General features: G+C 39.5%; 1 protein-coding gene across 1 annotated transcript in view; it reads left to right on the forward strand.

The window, feature by feature from the left end:
- LOC118814597 (nuclear pore membrane glycoprotein 210-like) overlaps positions 1–23,836 on the forward strand; it is a 58,914-nt gene that overhangs the window by 32,105 nt on the left and 2,973 nt on the right. Inside the window, exons 19-35 of the mRNA XM_036580292.1 lie at positions 1,451–1,521; positions 2,346–2,447; positions 3,294–3,395; positions 4,105–4,227; positions 6,661–6,788; positions 8,300–8,495; positions 11,034–11,213; positions 12,768–12,848; positions 12,956–13,087; positions 14,444–14,599; positions 14,730–14,815; positions 15,934–16,108; positions 17,970–18,145; positions 19,357–19,577; positions 21,709–21,845; positions 22,839–22,962; positions 23,587–23,739. Coding sequence (XP_036436185.1) covers positions 1,451–1,521; positions 2,346–2,447; positions 3,294–3,395; positions 4,105–4,227; positions 6,661–6,788; positions 8,300–8,495; positions 11,034–11,213; positions 12,768–12,848; positions 12,956–13,087; positions 14,444–14,599; positions 14,730–14,815; positions 15,934–16,108; positions 17,970–18,145; positions 19,357–19,577; positions 21,709–21,845; positions 22,839–22,962; positions 23,587–23,739 — 2,343 coding nt within the window. The remainder of the gene's footprint in view (positions 1–1,450; positions 1,522–2,345; positions 2,448–3,293; positions 3,396–4,104; positions 4,228–6,660; positions 6,789–8,299; positions 8,496–11,033; positions 11,214–12,767; positions 12,849–12,955; positions 13,088–14,443; positions 14,600–14,729; positions 14,816–15,933; positions 16,109–17,969; positions 18,146–19,356; positions 19,578–21,708; positions 21,846–22,838; positions 22,963–23,586; positions 23,740–23,836) is intronic.

Below are 23,836 nucleotides of genomic sequence, written 5' to 3' on the forward strand. Positions count from 1 at the left end.
CATGGTATCTGTCTGCAGCTCTCGATCAGCACAGCTAAACAGCCATGTTTCTAGAACATCTTGTCCATGATACATACAATAAATGTAGTATATTATATAACCCAAGTTTCAAAGTTCATTTTTGTGCACCTGTTGGAATACTAGTGTCTTGCTATGGTTTGCATGAAACAAATTAATAAACAAACAAAAAATGAATAAATGACTGAACTGTGTTACCCATCACTGGGCACAGGCCTATACGAGGCTAATGTAGTTAACGAGTAGTAATCGAAATCTATACGCCACTGGTTAGCATTGTGCAAACTGCATGTCTAAATCTTCACGCCCTTGTCATAAACCAAGTTGAGAGTTGTTGAGTAATTGCAAATAAACATGCTTATGTGGTTTCAAGCCCATAGCTGTGCAACCTCCACAGATGCCACCTTTGCCACCAGTCAGTTTGTGAAATTTCTGCCCTGTTAGTTCTGTTCTGGTCAACTGTAAGTGCTGTTGCTGTCAAATGGAAACATCTAGGAGCAACCACAGCTCAGTTCTGAAGCGGTAAACCATTTAAACTCACAGAGTGGGGCCGCCAAGTGGTGAAGCATATCTTCTGTATCCTCACCTGTGTGCCTCTGGAAGCAACAAGAGCACAAGAACTATGCATTTGGAGCTTCATGAAATGGGTTTCCATGGCTGTGCAGCTTCGCACAAGCCTTGAATTACTATGCGCAAAGCTAAGCGTTGGAGTGATGTAAAGTATGATGCCACTGGACTCTGGAGCAGTAGAAAACTGCTTGGTTGCCAGGAGGAAGATAGCTATCGGAATGCATAGTGTCAACAGTAAAGTTTGGTGGAGGAGGGATAATGGTCTAGGGTTGTTTTTCAGGGTTTGGGCCTTTGGTTACAGTGAAGAGTAATGTTAATGGTACAACATAAAAGACATTTTAGACAATTAGGTGCTTCCAACTTTCTGGCAGCAGTTTGGAGAAGGCCCTTTTCTGTTCTAACATGACTGTGCTCCTGTGCACAAAGCGGGCTCCACCATGTTTTGGTGTGGAGTCATAGAAGTGGAGTGGAGTGTAGGACAAACCTATGGGATGAATTAAAACGTTGATTGCGAGTCAGGCCTTCCCACATCAGTGCCTGACCTCACAAATGCTATTTTTTTGACTGAATGAACACAAATCGTCACAGATACACTCCAAAATCTGGTGGAAAGCCTTCCCAGAGGAGTGGAGGTTGTTATAGCTGCAAAGGGGGGCAACTCTATGTTAATGGCCGTGATTTTGAAATGGGATGTCCCGCAAGCTCATGTAGGTGCAATAGTCAGGTATTATTCTTTTGGCATAGTGGCAGTGTCCATAAAGGGGGGCTTGGACTTAAAGTTTGAGAACTGCTGCTTTAAAATGTGATTGGTTTTTAATAGCACAGCTTTGATCACTGATTGGTTAATATGCACTATGAACAGGTCGCCAGGTGTTACAACCCAGTGGCAAAACAGGAACAGTAACTGTCACTGTAACCCTCAGTTCCTCTGAGGTAGGTATAGTTTGTGTGCTATTTACTATACTATGTTTTGAAAGTAAGGCTGCATAATATACACAAAACTACATATTGTGGTTATGCTGCTACAGTGCAATTACTCTATACTAAAAGCATATGGATGAAAATTGTGTCATATAGAGAAGGACTGCCCTGCCCAAAAACACAATAAAATGTGGTTGGTTAGGGGACTCATTCGCGCATTGCTGCCTTCGGCAATATCAGCACTGCAATTTCTAATATTGTAATAATGATTAGTAAACTTATTATGTACATTTAGATAAATGATTTTTGTCTGCAGAATAATCACTGTAAACAATATCATTGTGATCCGAATACAGTTACAAAGTACTACGTAAGCATTACACAGTCTTACCCTATAGCTTGCATTTTCCTTGATGGTAATATAGTAACCAACAGGTCTAACTTCTAAATCACTTAAGACTACACAGTGTAAGCTTTGGCGGAAGTGTGTAATTGCATGCAGCAGGCGGAAGAACATTTTGTAATGTTAGTTGTGATTTGGACCCCTTCTCTAAGCGGATGAGTCTGATGATTGCAAGGTTGTTGAAAGAACATTAAAAGAGAACTCAGTCAAAACATGGTGAATGACTGTCTTTCCAGGATATAAGTAACTTATCTACTCAATATGCTAAACTGTAGTGGAGAGTCTATCAGGAACTGATTATTTGATAATATCAACTATCAGCCTAAGGCTTTTATGCAGCTTAGTTATTATTATTGTGTGTGTGTGTGTGTGTGTGTGTGTGTGTGTGTGTGTGTGTTGGTTTGTTTTAATGTAGTTCTCTCAGGTGTTACAGATATGGGGGACAGTAGTCTCTGTCTCTGTGAATTTGCGCTTGGTGGAAGATGTTCAGTGGGACCCGCGCTCTGTCACACTCTACAATCACCCCAAAGTCACTGTGAGCATGGCTTCCTCTTCTCTCTCTCTTCTCTTTGTTTTCTTTTTATCTCATTAATGATGCACCAAAATGGAAATTCCTAGTCGAAAAGGGACACTAAGGCAAAAACCTTTTTAAGTTTTTATTAGTAAATTTTGTTACCAAGTTCTAATTTTATTATGAATAAATTCAATAAGACAAAACTGAGCTGACAGTAAATAAAAACGTTTTATGTAAAATACACTTTAAAATGATTATAGTATGTTGGCAACATGTACATGCTTACAAAATCTAGCATCCTTGATGCAAATGGTTGGTCATCCACAGCAATGAATTCTGTCATTTTTTGTTTTTTTGGTGATCTTTTGCTCTGTTGTATGAGAATTTGTTTCTGTCATTTCCAAAACTTTGGCAACAGCTGCCATCAGCATGCCAGAATGGACTTTCCTTCGTGTTTCTGTTGGCCTGGATGTCCAGCAAGATGGCATGTGTTCAAGCGATATCAAACCTGGAGTGGGGAAAATCTTGGCCACTGTCTCTCATAGAAACCATGAAGTAGTTCCTCACAGCTAACATTTTCACTGTTGTTTTGCTGCTGCTCAGACTTTTTAAACATGTTGGCACTGATCAGCACAGGAGAACAATGGGAAAAAACAGCAATTATTTTTTCTACTTTTCATTAGTAGTCAAATTAATTGTGAGGCGTTAAGATTGTAGATAGATTTTGGCGCTTCATTGTAGACCCATTTAACTTAATTTTGGTAAAAAGAAATTGTTGGCCGTTTCTCTTTTTGGTAGCCCAAATTTTGGTACATCCAAGACTGGGTTCTCAGGGTTTATTAACTGCACTGTTCTCTTGGTCATTAGGAGAGCTTGACCCTGGTGCAGGGCTCAGGACACTTCCTGGTTCATTTACAGGACAAAGACATGGCCAGCATCACCTATGTTGAAGAGACCAACGTGGTACAAGTGAGTGTGGTCAGAGCAGTTCACTGCAGGTTAGAGCATAACATTGTAGAGTGCAGGTAAAAGAACAGTATAGTACAGATCAGTACAGTACAGCGAGAGTACTATGGTACATGTCAGAATGTAGTACAATACATTTTGCAAGTATAGTAGAGTACACTGGAATATAACATGGTATAGAATATGCACAAAGTGCTAGCATTGCGATACTACAGTTGTAATTGTACCTCTAAGGGAATTAAACACACGTTAGAGAATGGTTAAACTGTCCTGCACTATTACTTGTTGTTTTGTTTGTTGGATTTGAATGCTTTAACTTCTTAAATGACCAGAGCCCACTGGTGGGCCCGAAGTTTCATTACACACTTCTATGATCAAAGAATAGTTCAAGCAGTATACATTGAACCCCTATAGTTACTGAATAATAAGCCTTAGTATGCAATAGGCCTGGTGATTTAAGGGGTTAATCGATGCAGACATCCAAAGAACGTCTGAGATTGGTCAGGATGCTTAAATAAAACATTCAGAGATTGGTTAGATGCTCATTTGTGTAATCCAAATTCATGTGAAAACGATACTAATTAGGACTGATATCATGATAATGTTTAAAAAATAATATATTGTGCAGACCTAGTACAGTTAAAGGTGAGAATAATACAGTGAAAGTGAAATAGTAGTTTAAGGAGAATGCTTTTCTCTCTGCCTTTCTCAGATATCCCCTCTTCGTCCTGGTTTTTCATCACTCCTAGTTCATGACCTCTGCCTGACTTCTCCTGCTGTGGCCTATGTCACCGTCTCTGACATCTCAGACTTTCAGATTGACTTCATGGACATAGTACGCCATTTTCACTCTTCTCTTGCTGGCAGTTCATTTTTCATTAGTCTGTACTTAGAAAAATACTCAAATTCTTTCAAAACTCTTTAAATATTACTTAAATTAATATTTACGTACACCCATCAGGCATGATATTATGACCACCTCCTTATTTCTACGCTCATTATCCATTTTATCAGCTCCACTTACTATATAGGTGCACTATGTAGCTCTACAATTACAGACTGTAGTCCATCTGTTTCTCTGCATACTTTGTTAGCCCCCTTTTACCCTGTTCTTCAGTGGTCAGGACCCCCATGGACCCTCACAGTGCAGGTACTATTTGGGTGGTGGATCATTTTTAGCACTGCAGTAACAGTGATGTGGTGGTGGTGGTGTGTTAGTGTGTGTTGCGCTGGTCTGAGTGGATCAGACACAGCAGTGCTGTTAGAGTTAGGATGGGTGCCAGTCTTAGTGTTAGGTTTTGGGTTGAGGTTCAGGTTAAGATTAGGGCCAGGGCTAGTGTTAGGTTTTGGGTAAGGTTAGGTTTTGCGCGATGGAAGTAGCATATTAACAAAACATTTACTTAATGTAAGTAAAGTATCAACAGAACTGCTACTTCACTGATATGTTGTTGATGTGTTACTGATAATCTGTTAGGAGTTTACTAATAATCTACAAAGTTACTGTTTAATAATCATCTACAAAGGACCACTCCAAATAAGTCTAGTGCCACTAGATTTTCTCCACACCAGACTTTAAACCATGTCTCTGTGTACCTCGCTTTGTGCACAGGGGCACAGTCAGGCTGGAACAGAAAAAGGACCTTCCCCAAACATTTGCCACAAAGTAGGAAACATAGAATTGTCTAAAATGCCTTTGTGTGCTATAGGATTAACATTAACCCAATGCCAACATTAGGGCCCAAACCCTGAACAACAACCCTAGACCATTATCCCTCCTCCTCCAAACTTTACTGTGGGCACTATGCTTTCCATTGGATAGTGTTGTCCTGGCATCCGCCAAACCCTGATTCATCCATCAGACTGCCAGATAGTGAACCGTGATTCATCACTTAAGAAAACACTACTCCAGTGTCCAGTGGCGGCATGCTTTACATCGCTTCAGCCTACGCTTGTTATTGCAAATAGTGATCTTAGGCTTGTGTGCAGCTGCCTGGCCATGGAAACCCAATTTTTAAAGATCCTGACCCACAGTTCTTGTGCTCATGCAGTTTGGAAATCTGTAGTGAGTAATACCACAGAGGATAGACGATTTTTACGGGCTACATGTTTCAGCACTTGGTGACTCCGCTCTGCGAGTTTGCGTGGTCTACCACTTCCATTTTACAGTAATAGCACTTACAGTTGACTTGGGCAGATCTAGCAGAGCAGAAATTTCCCAAACTGACTTGCAGCTAAGGTGACATCCAATGACAGTGCTATGTTTAAAGTCACTGAGCTCTACAGTACAACCCATTCTACTGCCAGTTGTCTGTGGAGATTGCATACTTACTTTTGGCCATTTAGTGTATCTTAACTTTCATGTTACATTATATGTGATACAGCAATGCTTAAATGCTTGAATATTTCTATGAAGTTACATACTACTCAGTAAAACTTTTCGTCTATTAGTGTTAGACATGCTAATAAGTGTATTTCCATCCAAGTCATATCATCATACACAATGTGATTTGCCTCTAGGCTGAATAAAATGCCAGTGTGGGATTTGCTTATGTAAGTAATCGGGATGTTAATGATGAACTAATTAACCGCTAACCCACAAATACATAAATGTTCGACCAATGCTTTTGGTTAATACATTAACTTCTGATAAGCAATTGACATTTGAAGAGTCGTCGTTTCATTTAACCTGAGGACCGTTTCTGAATTGTACGCATGAGGGCAGAAGAGCGCAGCTTATTCCATTGTACCCTTAATGAGTAATGCTTAACAGGTTTTCTGGAGTCGACTTCAACTCTTGACTTCTGCTGCTGGAGTCAGTGGAGACTCTCTGAGTCATTGGGCAAAAGTCAACCCTAACACCCAGATGTGTCTATAATCCTGACAGTTAACCTACTATAGATATCAGATGCTCTGTTTTTGTGTGGGCAGAGCATCTGAAGCAGAGACTAGTGCTAAGTACTGAAAAAGCAGTGAACTTTCTGTACATCATGCCACATTAGTCTGTATGGAGCAGTGATCACTAACGCTCCTCTTTGAAATATACTTTCCAACTTCTAACATCTAACCCTGCCTTACCTAACACTGATGCATCTAATCCAGCCAATCAAGGTGTTCTGACGGAATTAATTAGCTGAAACAGGTGGGGCAGATTGTGGTTGGAATTAGACTTGCAGGAAGGTAGATCTTCAGGAACAGGGTTGGTGACCACTGGTGTAGAGTGTTTAGCATCCATGCATCTAAACAGAGTGTGTGTGTGTGTTTGTTCCAGGTTGAGGTGGGCCGTACTGCTGTGGTGCGAGTGCGTGTTCTGGACTCTGAGAGGCAGCCTTTCCTCCATTACTTTCTCAAGCTCATGCATCTAAAACTCATTCCCTCTTCTTCCATTGTCACTGTTGAGTGAGTCTAGATTCTCTATGTCTGACAGAAACACTGACTTGTACTGAATTACAGTGCTGATGGTAAATCTTTAGCGTTGCAGACCAAATTTGCGAATTGAAGAAATTCTCTAGTTGTGAGTTGAAATAAGCGCTTTTAGAGAGTTTAAAATCTCTGAAAATATACTGTAAAATGTGTTTGTATAATTCCAAACTTGACAGTTAAGTTAAATACCCAGCAAAGTTTGAATGAAAAATAAGAAAACGCTGCTTAAAAACCAGCACTGTATGGAGCTTTATGGGAGTGATTTTTAAACCAGTCCTCAGGGTCCCCCATACAATCCGCATTTTTCCTCCAACCCAATGTACAACACATAGAGGAAAAACGTGGGTTGGAGGAAAAATGTGGGGTCTTGAGGACTGGTTTGACAACCACTTCTCTATGGGATTTACACTGTTGTGTTACTGCTATGCTAATGGTGAAGTATATTCACTTCGCCACACTTTTTCCTGTTCAGTCCATCTCAAATTTGGTGAGAACTCATTGGGAAACTTATAGTTTTGATAAAAGCTGAGGGATGGACAAGCAACATCCACCTTTGCGTTTGGTGAGATTAAGACCAGTCAGCATGCATTGGAAGGGAAGAAATTCTAGTAGTTCACATACACATAGCAGACTTAATTATAGGGCCTACTTTGTACATATAAAGTACTGTGCAGATGACGTAGGTACTTAAACACATTGTTTAAAACCATTTATTGTGGTAATAGGTGTGCATTTGCTTGTAGAAAAAACATATATTATTATAACAGATGCAAATAAATACAGTAAAAAGTAACAAGAATTTTCTAAATTGATAAATTTCCTAATTTGCATTTGATATCTTGTGAGCTAGTTTGAGGAACATTGTTGTATTTATTCTGGTGTTAGTGTTTTTCTGAGCAGCTAAGTACCCACTGCCCAGATAAATAGCATTTTAATTCTAATTTTCTCAAAGTGCAACAGTTTTAGGCACTTATATTGTTGAATATTAATCCAATAAGAAAGCAGTCACGGATGTAAATTCCCTGGGGCTTTAATGTAACATCTCTCAAGTATGACCAGACAGTGTCAAATTTTGAACCGAAATCTCAGAATTTGTAACTGGAATGTAACGAGTAATGCCAAAAAAGCCACCAGCAGAAGAGCAGCATGTGATGAAGCACGAATCATATTAACTAAAAGTCAGTGAAGCTAATGAATGACACAGTAAGAATGTGGTTTACATCAGCTGATCATTAGAGAACCTTTATCATACAATTTTCATGCAGCATATATTTCCACCTACGGTCTTCTACAGAATCTCTTATAGTGCAATAAACTTGTAAGACGACTGGCATTGCAAAGCTCATTTAAGCAAACTGCAGAGATGCCTCTACTAGAGCAGCTTCATCTTAGAGCTAGTATTCTGTAGTGAATAATTATTGTTTTGTGTACTGTATATGATAATGCAGAGTGATTAACAGGCAGGTGATTGGCTGCATGTTGTGCAGGGAGGTGGGGCCGGTGGACAGGCACTCTGTCGGGTTCCATGTGTCAGGCCAGGTGGTGGGCGTGGTCAGTCTGCATCTGTCAGCAGTGGACAGCACTGGAAATGTCAGAAGCTCCTCCCACAAGCATTTGCAAGTTTACCCTCGGTTCAGCCTGCAGCCACGCAGACTCGCTCTTGCATTGGGTAGTGTGCGGCAGGTGGGCACATCTTTATAACACACAGGCATAAACACTACGTCCACCACAATATGTACATGCAAACACAAATATCTGGGCAGTACACTTCAAACGAAGCAAAACAAAGCCAATATGATTCAGTAGCTTAAGTCCTCCTCAAAGTCCACACTTCGGCGAAGTCAGCAACACGCAAAGCTATAGGGCAAGAGACTTCGAGGGTGCTTGGTTTAAGCCTATGCATTTGGGAAAAACTTGTGTGACGTGCAGCTTAATTTTAAATCAATAATCAAAGACATATTTTCCTCTTCACCATGTTGGTCAGACAGCTGTAAACAAAACCATCAACTCTGGTCCTAACGTGTACTGCATGGTATTTTGGATTGTAGATGGCTGCTGAGTAAGGGGGTTTGCTTGCTGTGGAGAAGAACATGAGCAAAAGGGAACAAACTGGTGCCAAAAAACAATCATACCAGATACAGAGTACTTAAAGTAAACCTGGGAGTTATTTCAGAAAGCAGGTTTTCTGATTTAGTCAGATAACGAATCCAAACTTGGAGATTGTCCAATAGGCATGTCCCTCAGCTCTTCTCTCGTGGGACAGGCTTGTTTTTTTTGGCCTAAGGTGCCAGGCTAACCGAGAAGTCCTGCTTTACCTCTCTGATGTTCATTTGATTTCTCCCATTAGACAGTGCCGTGCTTATTTACGCTACGCAGAGATGGGAAGAGGCATTTTAATAATGTTGCTGTAATGAATTCACATGAATTGCATGAATTTGAATTTACATGTTAGATATGTATCCGATTTCATATGCAAAAGGCCCAATTTCGGAATTGAAACTGTCAGATTCAGTATGTTGTTTTTCTGTCCACACTGTCACCCATTGAAACAAGTCTGTATTAGAAATGAAAACTTTTGTCTGCAGTGTGATCATAGTCCTACGTTGTCTTAGTGACAACAGCAAAACCAAAATGCTGCCATAATAATCAATAAAGCTGTCTACACCAGCTGCAAGCTATTTTTGACACATCACATTCCTCTGCTGTTCCACCTCAAAATGGAAGAGGAGAAAATCATCCATGAAGTGGAGAAAAGGAGGGCTCTTTATAACCCTTCCAGTAAACAATTTGGACAGAAATTGCCAGAGTGCTGGAAGTTATAGTTGAAAACCCTTTGTGTCAGTGATTGATAAGGATACTTAATTAGTTAGCTAATGCCAAGTTCGCCCTACAAGATTTTAACCCTAATTTTTCACTCGCCAACAATTTTTGGATATCACCAAGAAAAACCCCAGATCAAAGGCAAATCGGCATTTGCTCGGGGCTCACAAATAAGCTCTTGGTACATCAAGCATTCTCTCGCCCATGTTCTTTTATTTTTCTTCCTTGTTTTTCTTCCTCGGTTACTGCAAGGAAGTTTGGTATTTGATTTAGATTAAGTCTTGCCAACTCTTACAACCTGGGACAAGTGAGAGGCTCTCAAACGGTTAAGAAAACATTTAGGAACATAATGTTTCCAAGAATACCACTTGTTCTTTGAATTATTCTTAAGAAAAGAGTTAAGAAAACCTGTTCTTAACAGGTTATTTGAAAAAGATCTTCTTACGAATAAAGTTAAGAAAAAAACACACATTTAAGAAGATTTTCTTTCTTAAACGCTTTCATGAATCTGGCCCCTAGTATTTAGTGTTGGCATAAAACATGACCTGCCATACACACTATTAAATCCATGTTCCAAACCACAGCTGGACAGCTTCGTCAGTAAAGCTATTTTTGAGTAGGTCTGTGGTTTGTTTGCAGTTTGACTTCAGGCATGCACTTGACGTTTCCTGTGTCCAGGCATCCTGCCGTGCGATACTACATTTGAATGCTCACGAGTGGAAAGCAGGATTGGAAGAAGCCACTTGCATGTTCATTACAGAGCACAGAAGACCACAGTCCAAAAGGCAGAGTCAGAGAGGAAGCTGTATTCAGGGTTCAGAAAGCAGTGAATGAATAACATTACTTGCAAAAGTACCAAATACACAGTGCAGAATAGCAAAAACAGGCAGGAAGGTCAAACTTCAGAGAGCAGACAGAAATCCAGGGCGAAAGTACCAAAAGAAAGTCCAATCCAGAAAATCTAAGTCAAAAAGCTGGCAAAAACAGGTCAAAATACCAAAAGACTGACAAACAGAGAGAAGCTAAGGAGCACAGAGGATAAACAACTGGCTTTTTAAAGGCTTTTAAAGATTTGTTCAATTCCACTAATAGCACAATTTATTAAGTTAATGCACAATTTTTTTTTGATAATAATGTACAATTGATTAGCTCAACTGACTTTTTTTGAAGAGCGACTTGGAAATGGTTGAGCTAACGTTATCATGGTATTTATTTGTATTTATTCTCATAATAGTGTTTTTCTATACAAATAAGTGCTTACTGCCCAAATAAATAGCTTTCAGTATATTTTTTTTCAGGTGACTTAAAGCAGTTGCATAGTATGGTATATAGTAATGACCCTGTAATGAAATAAAGTAATCATGTAGATTCATTCTCATTATATTTGTTGCACGTGGTCAGGTGAAATGGGAGGGTGGACCCCATCCTCAGTCCAGCGTGGGGTTCTCGGTCAGTGACAGCCGCATCGCCAGTGTAACAGAGACAGGACTGGTGAGAGGTTTGGCCTTGGGCGTGGTCAGGCTTAAAGGCGCTCTTCAGACTGTTACACAGGATACAGGGGCACTTCTTACCTTTGCACAGGTATGTCACCCTTTCTCTCTCTCGTTTTCTCTCACAGAGATACATTAAGGTCAGATAATAAAGATATTTCTGTTTGTTCCTTTGACGAATCTGAACAAAATATCTTATACCATGAGTACTCCTTTGAAGAATATGCCTACACATATGTCTTAACTGTAGTTATAGAACTGTTACTGTCGAAGTCTTGTACAGCAGCTTTAGGCGTTTTCACACTTGGGCTGTTTTAGTATCTGAAGTGGACTCAGACCGCTGAGTCATGGTTTTCTGTGAATATGTGAACACAGCAAATAAAGTCCCCTCGAAACGGCCCCGAAAATGAACCGAACTGAGACCAGTTCATTTGTAGGTTGTTTTGTGGTTCGATTGATTTGTGCATTGTGAAAACAAAAAGCCCCAGTCCGCTTTTGCTTTGCTTTATGGTGAAGACCTCAATGCTTACCGTATGCACACAGCCACAGTCTGTCATTTATAAGGTTCTACTCAGGATAAAGCCTCCTCCTGATCTGCGACAAGACAACAGCCCTGATATATGAAGGAGATAAGATGCAGGAGCCTGCCTGATTTTACCGCATTAAAGGCCGATGGTTGGCACGCACACAACGCAAAGTTTTAAACTGCTTTCACACTGACCGCTGAATGAATGAAAATTTACTGCTGCGCTTTCAAAAACACTGTTTCATTGCAGATGCAAATTTTGTGCCGGGTGGAGCTCAGTGAGGAGCACAGCCAAAAATGGAGCCCAACGCGGCAAACACACAGGGTCATTTTTCCAATTTTGTGTGATGCACTTCTGCTGGTCTTTTTAGCGTGGCCAATAGGACAGCTGCTGGCGTATCTGGTAGCTCCTTTTGCCACCTGAAAGGTCAGTTTTATTAGAGAACGCTGCCCACTTTGTGAGCACCGTGCACACCATGAGTGGTGTGAAAGGGGTCTGAGGTCTCGAAGGACCAAAAAGAAAACGGAGTCCTCTTTATAGTTCACTTACAATGTGAACACAAAAAGAACAGAGGACATTTGCAGTTGGTTCCCCGTCAGGTTTGCTTTAACAGAACTCAGTTCAATTCATTCAAAATTCATTCAGAAAGAGAATACAGTCTCATACAATCTCATTGACATTGTCATTAGCTGGGGAATTACAGTCAAAAGTCAACATAAAATCTTTTTTCCACTATTTTATGTATCTTAATGTTTAGAGTCATACACCTGAGGTAAGACAATACTCAGTACTCACAAGATGATGAGATATTTAATACAGGGACTTATACAGTGCTCAAGAGTAATGTTGGGACACTCTGTAAACAATTTATATCTTGTTTATTTATTACTTTCCAGGATAAACTTATCATTTATTCATTTGTGTCTATCAGAAAAGTAATGATTGGTAATTTTTTTTTGGAATAAAGTACAACCCCAGTTATAAAAAATGCAATGCAGCAATGAATGTGCTTCTTTATTTTTATGTCTGTAGAGAATGTTAATAATTTTATACTATGCTTATATATATCTCCCTTGTCTTATCATTTGTTATGTTAACTTATTTCCTGTATGGCTCAGGATGAAGTGGAGGTCGAGGTGTTCAGCCTCACTGCTGTGAGAATCCAGGCTCCGCTGGTGCAAATGTCTGTGGGAACAGAGGTTGGTCTGTCTCTGCTTCTTTATATCTTTCTATTTTTTTATGCCTCTCTTTTTTTTCTGTCTGTTTATTTGCTCTCCTCTGATGTGACGTTTTGCTGTGATTGCAGATGCCAGTGTATGTGATGGGAAGTGACAGTGCTCAGAATCCTCTGGCTCTGGGCAGCATGGAGGATGGACTCAGCTTCATCTGGAGTCTGGGCAAGCTGGGGGTACTGGAGATCCAGCCGCGACACACACAGGTAAAGTGCATATTCAGCATATTCAGACATATATACACTCACGCACACTCACACACACATACACACAATCCAAAGGCATTTATGCTTGTATGTAGGGCTGTAACTAATGGCTATTTTCATGATCCATTAGGTGGTCCATTATACCACCTAATGTTTCTCAACTAGCTGACTTCGATTAATCAGCTAGTTGGGAAACAACAACCTGCAGAAATAAGTCTGGCAATAATGTTTCATTCAACCAATTTAATTCAATTTAAGTCGTATACAAGCTGGTTTTCGGGATTTCTCCTCCAACGATCAATCAAAAATAAATTAAAAAGCTTCTGTGTGGTCGATAACATCATATAATGAAATATTATATTACAGACAACACACTAACAGTCCAGTCAGCAGCTGTGTCAGATGCAGAGACCTAAACCTTCTCAACACATATGGAAAACGGCAATAAATGTGTATGATGTCATTTTCAAATAAATGTTTTTATTGATCCACATTCAAATACTGAAAATAGTGTGGAATGGAGGCTAAAACCTGGAGAAAAAAAAAACGTTTTTTAATCCATGTTATCGATATTGTCAATTGTTTGTTAAAGTCCTACTTTTAATATTGTACTGAGTTGCCAGTTTATAAGATACACATACTTTGTACCTGCGGTACTGTGCAGAAGAAACCACCCTTCATTTATTACATTTCCAGTCAAAAAAGCCATAAAGTACAATTTATAAAAGAAAATTAAGCTTCACTCTTGCATCAGATCTGAAAAATCCACAGGTATTTCCATCTATCCTTCCACTGTGAGTAGACTGAAGGAATGTGTAGCTGTCAGGAAGCCCTTACTAAGAAAAGAAATGGAGAAAGAAAAGAAGAAAATTTGCAAATCAAAGAAGCTGCTGGTGTTCTCAGAACAATGGATTGTCCACCCCTGAGCCCAGATTTCAGTATCACTGAATGTATTTGGGAATACTTGTATCATGAGAAGCAGAAAGTGCAACCAACTTCTAAGACTGAACTTTGGAGGTATGGAAAAATATCCCTGCAGATTTCTTGTCTTTGAAAAACTGAAATCAAGTCTTCAGAAAAGAATGGAAACTATAATAAAGGCAAAATGTGGACACACTGAAACTTTTGATATACTTACTTATGGAGGCTTCTGTGTATTTTTTTGTTAAATAAATGTTTTTTTTGCTTTTTTCCTGATGCTGAATAATAATTAACTTGTACCTAATGGCCTCTTTGACTGGATATTAAACAAATGAAGGTTGGTCTTTGACTTGAGCAGAAGTAGGTGTATTTAATTAGTTGGCTACTCAGTGTTTGTGTGTGTCATGCTGTCTTTATTAAAAATTTTTTTTGTAGGCAGGTGTCAGTGCGTCTCTCTCACACAGTTTCTCAGTGCTGGCGAAGGCTTGGTCAGCAGGCAGGACCAGTCTCAAAGTGTGTGTGCAGCCCACATACACAGACTCCGCCAACACCTCACTCTCAGACCAACTCACTGATGAGATACAGATACTGGTAATTATGCAAAATAAACAAACCAACAGTGACAGCCAACAAACCATTGAGCCACAGTTGTTTGGTGCACTGTAATGCATGTTATTCAGCATTCAGTTCCCAAGTTATTCTCTCTCTGACTCACTCTCAGGTGTTTGAGGTGATGCAGTTAAATGCTGGAACGTCCACATCCATTCTCATGTCTCCGCACTCCCAGTATATCTTGCAGAGCAACAAGTGAGTATCTCAAGGTAGTAGGACTGCAATAGTGAATCAATAGAAGCAGTATATGGATGAGATTAGTTTTACTCGGAGAGGTGGATTAACGCAATTAATGCTGGAGTTTTTCTGTGATTTTCGTCCGGTCCGAATGTCAGCCATTGTTATGTTTTTATGGACTGTGCCCTCTAATGACAGTAAAGATTCCAGTGGCTTTCCCCTAAGATAAAACAAAACGTAGAAAGACCAGGTTACTCAAACACACTATTTGGACAGGATTCGTTTTTCCATGAGGAGGTGGAGTAATGCCAGTTTACCACAGGACACCTGTAATGTTTATGACCAGTTCTCACGGGATAAGCGATCTCAGTATTAATAACAGAGATGGGTGTGACTTCTCAATTTGCGTTCTGTAAACTTGCTAAAACGTTTAATTTAACCGTCATTCCATTGACCTTAACCTTCTGTCTTGCAGTCTTATGTGAATGCAGTGCATCATTAGCATCACCATTAGCTTGGGATTTCACAGCAGTCAACCGCACCACTTAGATGTAATGCTTTCTATTTAAAGTTGTCCATGTGAGATTGGACAGTCATGTTACATCAGATTGATTTTAGCCACAGAGAACACAAGTAAATGCTTCAAGTGTTTCCATACTTCCATAGAAAATAATAGCATTTTTACTGATTTTGTCTGATTTGTCATTTGCACAGGGTTAATATAACCTTGGGTTATTTCTGCTGCTTGTTTTATGGAAAGTAAAAGGTGCCGGAATCTTTTCTGAGGCCAGGGTGCACGGTCAATTAAAATGACTGATATGGTACATTGGGATGGAACAGAGAATCACAGAGAAATGATGGCAAAAAATTACAATACCCACTTCCCAATGTAAAATTAATTCCGTCTGAACGGGGCTTAAGCCTGTATGAATTTCCATGTAATATAAATTCTGTCATCACCTGTGGAAAAGGAGTTTTTGCTAGTATTGAGACAGTCAGAAAAATGTTTGTGTATATGGCCCAAATCAATACTTTGGTGCATCAGTTTATTTATTATATATGAAATAATTTGTATATATAAAAGTTTAGCCCTACCAATAAATTTTTCAAAGTTTATATTTTTTGTATTTTTCCAGGGACTCTATCTGCCCAGTGCGCTATTCTCTCTGCCAGTGCGTGTCAGGGGCGGGGCTTGTTACCATTGATGACAAAGGTGTGCTGAGGGCGGGGCCTGATACCGGAGTTGCCCTTTTGGAGGTCATTGCAATGGAAGAATGTGGCATCAACCAAACGCTTTTAATCACTGTGAAGGTAAAAGTGTAAGAGTTTGGTATTATTGGCCTTTGTGAGCTGTGCCAATTCTTCCGAGGAGATGAGACAGTGAAGTTTTAGAACGTTGTAGACAGCAGTTTTAAATAACGTTATCATTAAAACCCAGCATCCACACTGATGACGATAGTTAGCACCGCAGTGATTTGTCATGTCAATTGTGTCACATACTCTTTTCGAAACTTGTTCTGTAGCATCTCTTTAGGCTGGCTTTACACAGTGAAACTTACATGTAAGTTTAATTGTTAGAAACTTACTTGAAACTAAATTACATTTGAGTTGCATAGTGTAAAGCATACAGCAACTCACGAATCTCAGCTGCAACAGTCGCGAACGTCTGTTTCATGAAAAATGCAGATACGCATCACATTATTAACGATTTCCCTGTATTAATGGACAACAAAAGGTGGTTTATTGGATGACTGAAAAGGAGATCCTCCATGAATAAGTTTATGCAAGGTTGGTAGTTTTTCATTTGGTCAGTTTCCTGAGCCGTGACAACACACAAACGAGTTGCTTGAAGCTAATGTTTCTGTAACCAGCTGGCTTAACTAGCCAGCTAATGCTAACAGTTGTTTAAACAGATATGCAAATATAAATACAACTTGGCAGATGACTTTCTAGAGTGAGAGCAATATGATATATTCTATATAGTCTGCTTATTCAGGTAATTATTGGAGCAATCAGATTTTCTGCATACAAACTTCTTGCATGCAACTTAACTGTAACTGTCAAGCATTAGGCTGGTTTAACACAGAACTTACATGCAACTAGTTGCGTGCAACTTGAGTTACATTAATCCATTCATGTAAATGCGATCCGTAGCATTTTTATAGACTTTATATAATGTCAGTTTTTCCACCTGTCACTACCATTCTCTTCGATAGCTATATGTTTTTTATCTATCTTTACAACGTATTTAACTTTTAAATATGTTGTGTATGTCTGTGTGTATGCCTTTGGAATTGATTGAGTGCACTCAATAATCCAATAACTGCAGAAAATCAGATTTTGTCAGTAATCCGATCAACACGTTTACATGCATTTGAGTAATCAGATAATGGGAAACTCCGGGTCTACATGAGTCGGGTAATAAACGTATTTCTGCTTTGCAACCAGCCAATAAACTCACAGAAGAAGACGTAAACATAATGTAAAACTCAAAATTCATACCACAGCTTTTTTTTTAAACGTCATGCCACTTTACCTGAAAACATGAACAAACATCATCTAGAAGAGGAAGAATACTTAAGTCCTTTATTTCATGTTTGGTTGGCCCAACAGTGTTTTGCTGCCATCTTGCGACATCCATCGTCTGTTTTCGTGCATGCGCAGACTGAGAAATCCGATAGAAATCAGAGTAAGAGTTTACATGCACTGAGAAATCTGATTACTGAGCTAAAATCCAGCTCTCTTTATCAGATTTCTTAATCGGATTTCTAGATTGGAGTGTGGTGTTTACATGACCATTTGAATAATCGTTTAACTGCAGAAATGTAAACTCACTCATGAAAACTAATGTAAACGCACTCAGTGTTTAAGTAGCTGTTATGGAAGTATATGATACCTCATTCATCCTGTCCTACAAGCACTTCAGGTTCATTGAGGAATGAAGAGAAGATAAAATTAATCTAACTGAAAAATCAGTCGTTTGAAGTCGTGTATAATCAGCTTAAGACTGTGGTCTAAACCTGAACATGCTCAACTTGTTAAAACTCCTGCTGCTGCCATCCAATGTTCTAAAACTAGAAATTAGAAAGTGGCTTTTAAAACATTCTGAAATTGTCTCATCTTGCTGGTTAAGTGTGAACTGGGCTGAACGGTGCTGCTTGCTGTGCTTCAGGTGTCGGCAGTGTGGTTTGTGCGGGCGGTCTCTGAGTCATCTCTGCACAGCGACGGAGATGGAGCCTTGCCTGCCTTCCCTTTGGGCTGGAGGATCCGCATCACTGCTCTGTGCTACGACAACCTGGGCCAGCGCTTCCATGCTCATAACACACATACGCACATCACCACCAACAGGTACACAACAAAAAACATGCTTATTATCACCATTAAAGGATTAGTTTTACAAAAACAAATCTAATTTACACAATTTTACAGTTGCTCCAAATGTAGTTGATCAGCCATGACGTTTGGTGTTTTCAAGCCGTCTTAAAACATGAGTTTCGTCAGTGCGCTTGTCCAGTTTTTTGTAGAGACAGGAGACCATACAGTGTCTGAAACCACATAAGTAGATCTATTTGAGATTACTTAATGTGGTTTGAAGCAGGTATGTAAATGATTAACCGATTGACTGTTAAATGAACTATTGTTCAGCCAATGCAATGTTAATGATTGTAATTCATTTCCACTAAACAACAGATCCTAATTAAAAAGGCACCTTGATTATTTAAGTTCATTTGCTCATTCAAGAAATGTTTTTGAATTGCATGCATAAGAGCACAACAGGCAATTGGTTCTGCTAGATAGGCGTACAAAAAATTAAGCATGCAGCTAAAAAATAGTAGGGCTGCATCTGTCGAATATTTTCATTTGGAGCATATGGCAATAATGTAACATCACAATACTTCTGGAAGTTTTCACGATACACAATTGTTAGCTATAGGAAAAGACATTTTATTTATTATTATTTTTGCACTTTTGCGTAAATTGCACTGAACTGGAAACCCTGATCTGGCTTTGTTTGAACAGCAGTGAGCGGTGATGGAGAGCAGAAACATTGTCTTTTTGACCAATGTCTTCAAATGAAAACAGTTGGTCAGCTTTTGTCAGTAAACGGGGGAGTGATGTAGGGTTTGAAGAGGTTTAAAACCACTGTATACTGGAGCACACGCTAAATTCAGCCACATTGACTTTAATGGTAGGTTCAATCTGAATAATTTTCCTACAGCTCTGGACAGCTAGCTAGCCCGCACGCTCTCTTTTATTCTCACTTATTCTCGACTATTCAAGTGGCTTTTCCATGTTCAAATTCCACTTCCTTTTCAACTGCCCAATAAATGATGAAACCTGTTGTTTTAAAGTAACTAAAGTTGCATGAAAGTTTCACTGTGTAAAGTTTATAGAGATGGCAACATAACACATTACCACTGTCTGCCGGAACAACTGTGTCAGTGAAACCATGGCATTAAATGTACACACCAATTCTAAATATGCTCTCCCTTTCTCTCTCTCTCTCTCTCTCTCTCTCTCTCTCTCTCTCTCTCTCTCTCTCTCTCTCTCTTTCTCAGAGATGACCTGGTGCAAGTGACTGCAGACACAGACAGCCACTCATTCTTGGTACAGACAGTGTCTCCTGGTTTAACTGTTCTAGGGATTGAGGGAGACCACTCTAACCCGGCTCTGTGCGACTACACGCCCCTGCCAGTGCTTCCTGCCATCTCAGCGCCTCCAGCAGTGCTGCGGCCTGGAGACACAGTCTGCTTCAGCTCACCTCTCACCGACCGCAGCGGTACACCATCCATCATCTCTCCAATGAGCCAGTTAGGCTGTTCACATACTCACTGAAGGGCAACACAAGTCACTTACAAACAGTAAAATGAAGAAGCTCACAAAACAAAAATCTTCCATATTCATCTAATTCATTTGATCATTCATTACATTTAAGTAACCAGTTAACTAAGAATATATTCCCTCTTACACTGACAGCTTGCAGTTAGCACAGAGTTCCAAAGAAGTTTTTGTTTGTTGCATTAAGTAGAGCAGAATGATTGAGTCCAACGGCACTGATGCAAATGCCTGGGCATGGGTTCACCTTAATTATTTCTGTAACTGGTTAATCTATCAACTTTTTTTAGAATGGTTGACTGATCTACTGATTATGTTTCTGCTTCATGGAAAAATAAATTCAATGACATGTGAAATTGAAAATTCACCATTAACATATTAAAAGGCCCATGTCATACATTTTTATTGTATTTGATCTTTTTTTTTATGGTCCACTTATGGTCCTCCCATGGCTTTATGTACCAAAAAGTTATTCATTTTTACATAGCTATTTTCCAACCTTTCTGTATCATGTAGAATAAACAGACTTTTTTTTTATTGTGGTTTTAAGACTGACATATGTAAGTATGTTTTGATTGGCTTCCCTGTATGTCCCATTCAAAAAGCAGTCTGTCCTGAAATACACCTTATAAGTTCAACGTGAATAGGCAGGGCTAAACTGTTGTAGGCTGAATGTGCTGATATATGTAAATGTTTTTTTTTCTGTGACATCATGAAGAAATGTTCATTCAAAATAAGCTGTGTTTTGCATCTTAGCTTTCATTTATGGACTGGGGAGTTATCGGTCTGTGTTGAAAGTGTAACAGTGTTTTCCAAGGTATGGGCCCTTTAAATAGCTTTTGTTTACATTACTGTAGCATTTAATTCTCAGTTTAAATCATCACTGAATTAAAAGTCTGACTGAATGCAAGAAATTGTAGAGTTTAAAAGGAAGAAAGCTTTAAATAATTTATTCTCCAAACAGATTATAAAATAACTGAAAAATAGTTCCTGGGCAAATGACGTTTTGTTGATTTTCTAAGTGACATTAAGTTAACACATCCTCTACAGAGAAAACAATTCTGCACAATTTAATGTACAATTACTCTTTATTTGCTCAACTCGACACACTCAGGAAGAAAACCCATAAAGCAAATGAATAGAAATTGTGCATTAAAATGCATAAAACGGAATAATTAAGTTCTCTGTAGATTCAACACTTTCTGAGAAAATGCAACAAAACATCATTTTACCAGGGGCGTTCAAACATTTGCATGCAACTGTATGTCCGCCCTGCCCATGACAAATGTGAAACATATCAAGGATATTTCTATTGCATTTCGGTGATATATTTCACATTTTCAAAGAAATGTTGTGGCCCTTATTTTTTTAGTTATGAAATCTACTGTAAAATAGGTGTTTTTTGCACTCTTTTCTAAAGAAAACCTAACAGCAGAAATATTTCATCAAAAAAAAACAAATAATGCAGTTTGCCTCCTCAGTGAATTTTAAATATTTTTTAAATATATATGACAGTTTTTTATTTCGCTCAAACATGAAGATGACGGAGTGGACAAGGACATTCCGAGTGGACTTGGACACGATGGGGTGGACAAAGCCATGACTTGGCAAACTAGAACAGTGTGTTTTTCAAACAGAAAGAAATTTGTGATGATTGACGTTTCATGATAACATTTTATTGAGTTAAAATCAAATTTGAAATCAAATGTGAAATATTTTACTGTTTTACCCAAAGTTTTTCTATTTGTAGCTGTAGAGATTTCTGATCCGATTCTTTTTTGGTAATACGTTTTTATAGGAAATTACTGTAAATGACACACTAATCTATTAAGAGAGTTCTGACTCATTTTCACAGCTCATATTAGCAAAACAGCTATTCCTTTAAAGCACGATTAGAGCATCTTTCTGGATAGACATTTATGCTGTGTGCTGAAAAAAACAGCTGGGTTGTGTTGATCATATTGACAGAGACTATCCTTACATCCAAGCTAATAGCCAACTGTCTTGTGGAAAATTAGTCAGAGCAAAATAAAGTATAATTTCTTTTTGTCTCTTATCTTATCCCTGTATCCCAGGTCAGCATGGCACATGGGATGTGTCATCCAATCAGATTCTTCAGGTGGACCCAGAAACAGGGGCGGCACTTGCAAAGAATTCTGGGACAGTGGTGGTTTATTACCGGCTGGAGGAGGGGCAGCGAGCTCTTCGCGAGGTAAAGACGGCACTGTGTGCTTATGCATCCAAATGAACATACTTTTATGCCTTTGAATTAGGGATAAGACTCGCTAGATGTGACTGAAACAGTGTTATGGCAGTACTTGAGCCACGACACCATTCTCAGTTTAAGGACTCGGACCCAAGTCTCCCATGTTTGGAGCAATGTTGCTATCTGCTGTGCTACCTGAGCATGGCCAGACCAATGACACTACAGAGCTCTCTCCATAAAGAAGGGGAAACAAACAACTTCTTAGCACCATCTTGTGGACTTCTTGCATGTCAGCCAGTGGACTTTATAAAGTGGATGAGTATATGAGTAATAAATAGTGGAATACAAATTCTTCAGCCTGCATGTTTTGATAATATTAACAAAATATTGCAATTGACTTCATAGCTTATACACCAACCAGCCACTTCATTAAACACACCCCCTTGTATCTTCACTTACTGTCCATTTTATTAGCCCCACTTAAGATAAAGGTGCTCTCTGTAGTTCTACAATTACAGACTGTTTCTCTGCATACTTTGTTAGCCCCCTTTTACCCTGCTCTTCAGTGGTCAGGACCCCCACAGGACCACCACAGAGCAGGTATTATTTGGGTGGTGGATCATTCTCAGCACTGCAGTAACACTGATGTGGTGGTGGTGTATTTAATGTGTGCTGCACTGGTACGAGTGGATCAGACACAGCAGTGTTGCTTTTTTAAACACCTCAATGTCACTGCTGGACTGAGAACCAAAAATATCCAGCCAGTGTCAGTGTACAGTGTCCTGTGACCACTGATGAAGGATTAGAGGATGACCAACACACTAGATGCAGCACTAGGTGAGCTGTTGTCGCAGACTTTACATCTATAAGGTGGACCAACAGGATAGAAGTGTCTAATAGGGTGGACAGTGAGTGGACAGTCAGTGTTTAAAACTCCAGCAGCACTGCTGCACCTGATTCACTCATACCAGCACAATTAAGACATTCTGTGTTATGCAGGTGACAGTGGAGGCTGCATCTGCCCCTGCACTCCACCCTCCTGAGAACAGGCTCCTAACTAACTGGCCTCTGGCGCCCGACTACATTGTCAGTGTTGAGCTCTACACCTCTGCTGCTAACACAGGTGAGTCTTGTGGCCTGTGCTTAAACAAATAAGTGCGGTTCAAAACAAACAAAACTTAGCTCGCTGTCTTTCAGTGATGCAAAAAGAAATTAAAATTAGTATATTATTGATAATACAGTGAATGAACAGTGAACTTGTACGTTTCAAATCAGGCACAGAACAGTGAGCATACAGCATTAGTGGATGATTAGTGGATAAGTTTGTGTCCTGCGTCACTGGAGGCCTTATGTCACGTGAAGGAGTCATGCAAGTGAGTCTGTATAGCAGTGGAGAACTGTTAAGTGCACTATTCTGTGGTAAAGAATTTACAGCATGTGAGTGACTAACCAAGGCTAATGGTTCAGAATCTTCTACAGAAGAGTAGGTGAATGGAAATGAGTGGCAAGACTTGTAAGAAGGTTGATAATAAGTCAGTCTTGGAGATATATATTCTAAAAGTTGAAACATGTAAACATACAGCAGTATTAAATGTTCTCTGAAGTTATAATAGTACTTTGAAATAATTCAGGACAAAAAAATCTCTGAACAGTATGCAGTACAGTTATATGCATGGGATTTTATTAGTAATAGGAGGGCAATATGATCTTTTGCCTACAATGCCTTTCTTTTCTATGACTGTTTCAGCCCAGTGCTCGCTGAGACAGCAGGAAGCTATAGAGAAGACACTGCAGCCTGAAGCTGAGCTTCGGTGTCTTCTACACTTCAGCACCCCCTACGTACAGCTTAAGACACTGCAGGCTGTGTTCCAAACTGCACCTCTGTATTATGTGGACACTGGTGAGGAGAATGGAAATTGACATTCGCACAAACCACACACACACACATTTTCTAAGAGGGGGGTGCCTGGAGCCTTTTCCTGTGGTCAGTGGGCAGA

This window comes from Colossoma macropomum, unplaced genomic scaffold (assembly GCF_904425465.1).
Source record: "Colossoma macropomum unplaced genomic scaffold, Colossoma_macropomum, whole genome shotgun sequence".
In the NCBI taxonomy this organism is placed as follows: domain Eukaryota; kingdom Metazoa; phylum Chordata; class Actinopteri; order Characiformes; family Serrasalmidae; genus Colossoma; species Colossoma macropomum.